The sequence below is a fragment of the Semicossyphus pulcher genome, unplaced genomic scaffold (genome assembly GCF_022749685.1).
Source record: "Semicossyphus pulcher isolate SPU_LCO1_2020_fin unplaced genomic scaffold, fSemPul1.0.p SCAF_2, whole genome shotgun sequence".
NCBI lineage: Eukaryota > Metazoa > Chordata > Actinopteri > Labriformes > Labridae > Semicossyphus > Semicossyphus pulcher.
Genome location: NW_027211693.1, coordinates 14432692 through 14442220, shown reverse-complemented (window position 1 = coordinate 14442220; position 9529 = coordinate 14432692). Strand labels below are relative to the sequence as shown.

The 9529-nt window shown below is 39.0% G+C and overlaps 2 protein-coding genes across 2 annotated transcripts; one reads left to right on the top strand and one right to left on the bottom strand.

Moving 5' to 3' along the window:
• The first annotated feature begins 438 nt into the window (after window positions 1-438).
• On the top strand, window positions 439-5350 carry gla (galactosidase, alpha). The gene is made up of 7 exons (XM_069669847.1): window positions 439-648; window positions 1776-1950; window positions 2704-2878; window positions 3020-3111; window positions 3415-3576; window positions 4386-4583; window positions 4792-5350. Exons 1-7 carry the CDS (start codon window positions 458-460, stop codon window positions 5119-5121), a joined length of 1323 nt encoding a protein of 440 aa, XP_069525948.1. The 5' UTR covers window positions 439-457; the 3' UTR covers window positions 5122-5350.
• Window positions 5351-6304: 954 nt separating this feature from the next.
• Window positions 6305-9230, bottom strand: rpl36a (ribosomal protein L36A). The gene is made up of 5 exons (XM_069669849.1): window positions 9169-9230; window positions 8280-8385; window positions 8122-8189; window positions 7911-8033; window positions 6305-6385 (listed from the first exon to the last, which is right to left on the bottom strand). Exons 1-5 carry the CDS (start codon window positions 9169-9171, stop codon window positions 6365-6367), a joined length of 321 nt encoding a protein of 106 aa, XP_069525950.1. The 5' UTR covers window positions 9172-9230; the 3' UTR covers window positions 6305-6364.
• Between the last annotated feature and the right edge of the window lie 299 nt (window positions 9231-9529).

The window sequence follows — 9529 nt, the reverse complement described above, 5'->3', positions numbered from 1 at the left end:
ACATAAACACTGAGTATATGGCAAAAGTAGAAGTTAACATCCCATTTTTAATAACAACGAGTAAACCAAAAAAATATTGACATAAAGAGAACATAAAGTATTTAATAGTTATAGTTTTACTAGCAGTGAATACACCTAAATATTTATTATTTTCATACTATTTTCATACTGTGTGCCATACAACATTGTATTTTTTTGTTTCAGTGTTGAAGGACAGTAAAAGACAATATAATAATCCGGTCATGTCAAGTCACCTGACTTGCCAGCTCATATTTTTATCTGACTCCAGCAACAGGAAACATCCGCGCTTCCTGGTTTAGCAGTCAGGACGGATCGCTATTGGACGGTTACAAACGCATTTCGATTACATTGGTCGAGACTTGCGTCAAACTTCCAGGGAGGCGGGCTGAAGACGTTTTGCACGAGGAAATTGTAAAACACAAGCCTGTCGTCATTAATGTGTGGCAAGTGTCGAGCAAAAGTAAAAATGTACGGAGCTATGTTCCTCCTCGGGCTCATCATTTTAATGAGTCGTGCTGCTGAAGCGCTGGACAATGGTCTGGCGCTGAAACCCACAATGGGCTGGCTCCACTGGGAAAGATTCATGTGTAATATCGACTGTGACAGGGACCCCAATAACTGTATCAGGTAAGAGACATCAAAGCTGTTAGATGGCGGTGATCAAACAGCAACACGGACGAACAGGAGTGTGAACTAAAACTCCACTGTAAACATCTTGTTAAAAAAAATGTCTCCTCCAGAAAGTACCAAAGAGTGATTCCGCATTTACAGGAAGTGACAAAACAGGGGGGAGGGGGATCCCGTTTAATTATTCATAATCATAATTATCATAATTATTATTATTGGATATTATTTAATTGAGAAACTGTCTCAGCAGGAAAGAAAATGACATCAGAAACAGATCATTGTTGAAGCAGTGGACATTTAATAAGACAGGACCATTATGGAGCCACCTGATTTAATTTGCCTTTATTAGTTCTGTGGTTTGAGGAACTGTGAGATATTGAAGTCGATGCATAATCTAATAATCTATATTTGCAAAGCACCTTACATTCCAGGGGAGATAAACAAGACATGTAAAAATGATGGTTGTAGTAGTAAGAGACAAGGTTTCAACAAAGAAAAATGGCAGAACAACAACAAAGATCAGGAGAAATTACATAGATGTGCTACTACCCATTACTTTCTTGTTTATCAATGACTTGTTTGGTCATCAGCATAAAGTGAAAAATGCCTGAAAATATTTATGAAAACAAATGTAAACATATCTTTAACAGTCATGGTCTGTTTCAACAGCCAAATCAGAGTGATGTCAAATGTAAGACTCACAAAAGCAGTAGCCTCTATCCTCTGATTTGAGAAGCCAGGGCCCAAAAAATATTTTAAAAAATGTAATTAAAAAATTAGGTCTTCACAATCCACCCCAGATATTATTGAAATTGCACTATGGAAAAATTAAAATACCAAAATTGCAGAAGCTGCTATTTTGATAAAGGCAAAATGACAAAACAACACTATAATAAAGTATGGTAGTGCTGCAGAGATGCCCTGGCCTGCAAATCAAAAAACCAAAGCGTTTCAAACAAACGTCAGTGTGTTGTTTGAATTGTTGTTGTGGTGAAACAGTCGACAATGATCAACGGAAAAAACAAGCATGTATTTGTGTCTGCCGTATTGCTCTTGCACATGACATTGAACACTGGCATCAAACTGATACTATGGGCCCCTCCTGCCTCCTCTTGTTGCCCTGGCAGTGAGAGTCTGTACATGCAGATGGCAGATGCGATGGTGAAGGAGGGCTGGAAGGAGGCCGGTTACGAGTACGTCTGCATCGATGACTGCTGGCCCTCTCACCAGCGCGATGCCCAGGGCCGCCTGCAGGCAGACCCCAAAAGATTCCCGAGGGGCATCAAGAAACTGGCCGACTATGTGAGTAGCAGGTATAAAAGGAGAGCCTGGGTGTGAATATACTATTCAATGCCATAATTCCTCCATGAACTTCAAAGAGAGAGGGGTTCGGATAGACTTAAGGAAAGCGAGAAATACTTAAATTTTAGGTTTTTTTACTAGCTGGAGGGAGCAAAAAGAGTATTGAATATGAGTTATAAGATTTACCAGTCTTTGTACTTTATTATGAATAGAATACACTGTAATTTAATGCTACAGATGTCATTCCATAGGGTGCAATGCTTCTAAGTTTAAAAATGTTTGACTCATAAAACTTTGGGAACCAGTTGTTGAATAACTCTAGGTGTAAAAGTGATTACACAGTCACATTACATACTCATTATACGTCCATCTGAGCAAATCTGCAATTATTTACATAATGAAGAGAAAAGAGCAGATGTGGAAACCAGGTCTCAGATTTCATACAGGGAGAAATTCAGCACCTGGAGCCGAGGGAGATACAGTAGGTTGGCATACATTGTTTTAAGTAGGAGGATGCTGTCGTTCACCCTCTCTGCTGCAGTCATTATCTCTTTAGGATGGAGACTCTAATGACAGGCTGCTAAAAAGCTAGCTTCCCTCAGGAAACTGCCCACTAAGGCAGAGCCATGTCCTGTAAATGAGGCTTTTTATGCTGTACAACACCGCCCCCCACTGGTACTCACCTGCCAAGAGCAAATCTCCTACTCTCAGTACTTTGTAAACTAAATTAATTAATTTTAATGTATTTTTAAGGTCCATTCTAAGGGGCTGAAGCTGGGTATCTATGCAGATGTGGGGAAAAACACCTGTGCTGGATACCCTGGCAGTCTGGGTTACTATGAGACAGATGCTCAGACATTTGCTGAGTGGGGTGTGGATCTGCTCAAGTTTGATGGCTGCTACATGGACTGGAAACTGCTGGGAGAAGGTAAGCTTAGCTCTGACCTTAATGTTTACATGACTCAGCTTTAAATTTGAGTTTGAAACAATGTGATAGGCCAGTTATTTTCAATATCTAACATTATACTTCTTTAATTAATCTATATGTTATCCATTTGTTCTGATTCAGGCTACATGAACATGTCAAAAGCACTGAACAAAACTGGAGCAAGTATCCTGTACTCCTGCGAGTGGCCTTTGTATGAGTGGCCCTTCAGACAGGTGAGAGAGAAGTTGTGCCTCTTTTCCCCCATTTTTATGCGTTATGTGAAATATGTTATTTCATTGTCATTATTTTCTTGTTTCTGTATCATGTTACATTATATTTATTTTGTTGGCACTTGATCCAAAGCAAGTGTATTTAAACTATGTATGACCAAGGGCTAGCTATAACATTAGTTTCAGGACTTTACCCACACTAATGTAAGAAAAAGATTAAAAGTTCTAACTAATGGCAATCAACTGGGTGATGATGTCATACATCATGTGTTATATGGCATAAAAAAAGGATTTCTGTGCCTGCAGCCCAACTACACAGCCATCCGTGAAACGTGCAACCACTGGCGCAACTACGCTGACGTGTACGACTCGTGGAGCTCGGTCAAGTCCATCTTGGATTGGACTGCTTCTCATCAAGACATCATCGCCCCCTCGGCTGGACCTGGGGGCTGGAATGACCCCGATATGGTACTTGACTCTTCTCTACAATCCTCTGTATGATCTCAAAAGCAGCATAGAACCAGTGGTCTTTAAGTTACAAGCTATTTAATTATCACTTTTTTAAATCCTATCTGAATTGCATGTAGAATTTTAAGTGCAGATTTGAAGGAACAGTTAGTACAAATTAACTTATTTGCTTTCTTGCTGAGACAAAGATGAGAAGATTGGCACAGCTAAGCGTCTGTTCAGCTAATATGAAGTTAGAGCCAGCAGCTGGTTGAGTTAGCTTAGCGTAAAAACTAAAGACTGTCTCTGTCCAAAGCTAAAAAGTTACGAATTAAAGTGACAACACTTTGCTTTTTATACAAAATAAACGAGATACAAAGTATAAGAGTGTGTTTTAGAAAGCACATTTTGTGACCTTTGGACAGTGCTAGGCTTGCTTTCTTCTCTATTTTTGTGCTAAGCTAACAGTCTGCTGGCTATAACTGCATATTGACAATACAGAAACAGATGTATGGTATGTCTGGATCCTTTAATTTAACTCCCAACAAAAGGCAAATAATCATATTTACCCGAAATGCTCCATTCTTTATAATTTATTCAGTCTACTATTTAAATGCCAGAATGAAACATTGGTTTTAGTGCAGTAGCAACTGCATGGTTATTTACTTAGATAAATGGGTGAAAACATCAAAGTATGACAAACCCAGTTTTTTCTATTTTCTTGTAAAAAACATATTTGTCAATATAAGGCTGTTGATACACTGCACACTATCAGAAAGCCTAAATTACCCTATTATTTACATATTCATGACTTTGGTCCATTTCTCTAGCTGGTGATTGGAAACTTTGGCCTGAGTCATGACCAGCAGGAGTCTCAGATGGCATTATGGGCCATCATGGCAGCCCCTCTGCTCATGTCTAATGATCTGAGGGAAATCTGTCCTCGCTCCAAGGAGCTGCTGCAGAACAGGCACATCATCGCCATCAGCCAGGACCCATTGGGCAGGCAGGGATACCGCACTGCCAAGGTGGGTTTCATATAAAATACCTCCTGGAATTACAGCTTTTGTTTAGCATTTATAGGACATTGTTTCAGTGTATAAATGCTTAATGCTGTGTCGTCTCTGGCAGGGTCCTGTAGACACAATCGTACAAATTTGATTAATTTAGGTAACATACAAGTTATGAGGTGCTGATTTCCATCAACAAAACTATATCAAACAACTTTTTCTACAGGTGGAGAGCTTTGAAGTGTGGGAGAGGCCGCTGTCTCAGAACAGGCTGGCAATCGCTGTGCTGAACAAACAGGAGATCGGTGGTCCCCGCGGGTTACCCATCCAAGCGGCCCCTGGCTGGAAGATCTGCAGCCCCAAGTGTAACGTCACACAGATCCTGCCTCAGTATAAGGAGATGGGTGTTCAGACTCCGAACAGCAACCTGGTTGTATCCGTCAACCCTTCAGGAACCGCTCTACTGACTGTCACTCCCATAAGCAGCAACTTCCCAGGCCGTCAGTCGCTCCACTGGCAACACCCATCATTCAAGCACAAGAACAACATTTTGTAGCCCTAATGTGGTTACGCACTTCAGTCTACTGCACTATTAATGTTTTTCAAAGTCTTTTAATGTGAACAGAAAGGTTGCTTTTTAAAATTTGAGTGCCTGAATATATTAAAGAAAAAGGGAGGAAATATTTTATTTTGTACAGTTTGCTTAAATCGGAAGTACTGTGATAATTGTGTTACACACACTTATTTCATATCATGTTTAATAAACCACTGGAATTTTTCTGCAACTCAGACCAGGGGCCTCAACGAAGTGAGTTCAACATACCACGGGTATCTTTTCCTAATCTGGCTTTACTTAACCTAACAAAGGCACATGACGCTGGTTGTCAATTCAATAAGTCAACCGAGGGTTTCTATGAGCGCGTTCCCATACAGTGTAAGGGCCGTCGTTTGGAGCAAATGAGCAATCTAAACACGGTAGAGTCTGCCGTCAGCTGATCGGCATATTTCACAAACCAAGAGCAAATTTTGATTTTAGAGAGATATGAAGAAGTCGCATGTAATCCAGACTAAAATCCACTCAGCTGCAGTGGCCAAATAAAAGAAACAGACTGTAAATGCACATATATCACTGCTCCATAATTAGAGCACCATTAATTTATTAGAACACTTGTATTACATTAGATTAATTCATTGCAGATTTATTTTTGTGGCATTAATGACGGATTTAAACTTATTCTCAGCCCAGCTGTATCGAACTACGGAGCAAATAAAAATAAATCTGCAATTTAAAGCATTACGAAAGCTTACTTTCATATCTTACCAGTACTTCAGGCTTCTATGTTTTTATCAGTCTCTGATGTAGATGTACATCAGTAAAGCATGATGAATATCTTTCATGATTATACTTCGTAAAATCAGACAGTAAAGCGGAAGTGTTTTACCGCTCTGTCTCCCTCAAGATCTGCTCTCAGAGCTCCTAAATCAAGAGACCTGATTGGTCAGTGGGTGGCGTTTACTTCAGATTGATCTGTAATCTCCAGCAGGTTAGGTGCTCAACATTAGTTACCATGGTGATCTACCCCGGTAAGTTATCTCCCTAACCGCAAATCCTGCTTCATAGTATACCCCGCCGGCTAGGTTCAATTCAGGTTTTATATTTCTCCATTAGGAAGAGCTTTAATTTGGCCCATCAGACAAGTATAGTGAAATACAGGCGAAGGAAGGACCAAACTCCCAAGTAAATTTTGATACATTTATTGAAAATAGTGACAACATCCTCCAGAAGACTGAGCCACAGTTTAGAACTGGATGACCTGGCCCTGTAAGAGAAGAGATACAAACATTGGTTAAAGTGATGTTCAAGCACAGTCACACACTGATACATTACTGATATATGGTTCATTTGAATTGATGCTGGAAATAAAGCATAATCTACCATTAGGATTACAAACTTTTCTATTTTACTCAAATTAAGACTGTTTGAAATAGATATTCTCTCCCAAGTTGCATCATCTTTTGCATCACTGCCATCTTTGACTGACATTTTGGGTGAAAGCTGCACTGCAGCATGGGCTGAGAGGACATAATGATGAAACCAATTAGACAAATATGCTACTATGATTTATACACATTTATTGTTCCAATTATAAAAACATTCTCCTTGTGAAAGACCAGATTCAAGATAAAGTATTTTGAAATGATATCGATGATATCACCATTTCTTCTTAAATTCTTTGTCAGACTTTCTGAGGTCATGAGATAATTGCTTAACAGTTTGTGACACCAAATTTCCAACGTCCTCTAAAATTCTGTTAGGCAAACTTATCACTTTACAAGCATTAGTGGTCAAAATTTCAACATTTAACCACTTTTTTTGAATCATGTAAACTTAAAAACTACAAATATGGACACTTTAAAAGTATTGTATTTACTGCTCAGGACACTTGCCAACACAAGGTTTTAAAGCTGTCCGGCAATTTTCCTACAAATGATATAAACAGCTAACTTTCCATGTTAATATGGTATTGACTTGATTTAAAATGCCATGTTAACAAAACAAAGACAGGCCTGCAAAACTCTTAAGTTAAAACTATAATACACAGCATCATAATTTCTGCATTGTTTTCGTTATTTTGTCTATATGTGAGCAATACGTGATGTGTACAACTGTACAACAACCATACAGCCCATATTAGTTGACCTACATGATTCCAATCAAAATCAAGGCATCTCACCCAATACCAAAATACCCTGTGCTGAGGCAAAGTGTGCTCAACACACTTAACACTCAAAAACCTGTCTAAACATCTTTTTTTTTTTATCTTTCAGCTTTAAAATTGTAGACTCACTAGAGGAATACAATCTAATTAAATCTGAATATTTTCTGTACAAATATCAATAAAACAGTGCCTTCCTTCTTACTATTCCATTTTATATTTGACTCATTGTAAGGGTTTCAGTTCAGGTTAATATATCAAAAGCTAACATCCATCAGATGCAGCTTTTCTGAATCATCTTGCAGCTGCTAAACCACATTTTCCTTTACTCTTCAGTGTGATGAAGAGCTAAATATGAATGGGACTTTAAGATTATTATTTTTTTTTTTTATGTCTACCGTTTGTCAGGGTGTGGCTGGATTAATAACCAATTTTCTAAGAATAGTTATCATACCATCTGCATGTCATGCCTATGAACTCCCTGCTGACTATTGTTGAATTAGCTAACAAAACCTTGCATACTCCAGAAAAGTCAACAACAGAGGATTCATTAAGTGCTTTAAGGCTACACTTCATAGATTTGACCAGAGACATCCAACTATGCCATTCAAAATGTCGTGGTGCCTACCTTTCTCTTCTTGTCACCACCCAACTCGAAGTGCTTGCATCTCTTGATGGCCAGCATTCTCTTGGATCTGCAGTTGGGCTCGACACACTCAAGCCTCAACACGATTTTCTTTGTAGTCTTAGCCTGATAAGATATCCCACCATTAGGTCTTAGTACATACACACACACACATTTCTTGATGAATTAAACAGCACTGGAAAGGTGATCATACCTTCTTCCTGAAAATAGGCTTTGTCTGACCACCATACCCGCTCTGCTTTCTGTCGTATCTCCTCTTACCTGCGGAACATATATTACCCAGTTATATTTAAATATAAATACAGATGATTTTCCACATACAGCATATACCCATTGATAAGGATCATTTACCCTGGGCATAGAGGGAATCCTTCCCCTTCTTGTACTGGGTAACTTTGTGAGGTTGGTGCTTCTTGCACTTTTTGCAGTACGTCCTGCGGGTCTTCGGGACGTTCACCTAGGCAACACAAGATGAACATTAAGCACATTTGCAATACACAGAGGCACACCATGTTACACATTTTCTTCATTACCATTCAGAAGACGATTTGTACTGATAAACATAGTGACTACGACGAAAGTCCTTAACGGACATGGGTCCATACATTTTATTATCTCAGTTATTACTGGTCGTTTTCTGGGTAAATAAAAATGGATCAATGCATGTCCGCTAAGGGCTTCCGTAGATATGCCCTAAAAAGCTATTATCTTCATCTGTCACCATGGCCTGCTAGGATTTTACCATTGGCGTTCATTCTGCAAACAAGCTGCCTTTAAGGGAAGCAAAACTCGCTTGGGTTTAGCATTCTACCAGTTAGCACCACGAACAGGGTAAAGGCAGCTGACGTCAGCTAGCAAGCTTGCATGTTAGCATCGTGGCTAATCACGTGAAATTGATGCTAATAGGTGCGTAAACATAGAAAACAAATGATACGTTGAAAGGTGAAAAGGCTTTTGTGTCACATTACGGTTACTTAGACTGACATTTTCTTAAATCCCCTTTTTAAATAGCCTACTGGAGAGGAAGTGCAGCTAGCAGCGGCATTTCAGCATCAACACATCAGGTTTACTTTAAGGACAATCTAGCAGAGTATAACATACAAAAGACAACTAATATTACCATCGTTACGTGTATCGAAGCCCTGTTCACATATGTTATCAAACAAGACACAATAACGTTTCTTAAATCGATAAGATTGACTTAGATTCCAAAAAGTGCATTCGTCTAATAATTTCATACCATGGCTGCGACCCGATGCAGAGGAAAAGAGGGAGGTCAGAACCGGAAGCACTCCTTAATGTAGCAGCGGTGAACAGGCTGCACAGTCTGCCCCCTAGCGGCATGACGTTACAGGAGGACAACAGCTGAGAGCACACAAGTTACCAAAGAGATTAAATTTGACCTAAATTGCTTAAATGTAGTCTTTATGAAAATAAAACAATCTGATTCATAACCACATTTATCTCTGCACCTTTGCACTGCTCATTGCACTATTGTCTTCTGTCTATAAGTGTTCTGTTTTTTAAATAACACACCCATCTATATATATAGATATAGATATAGATACATATATGCACTTTGTAATATATATTTGTATCCA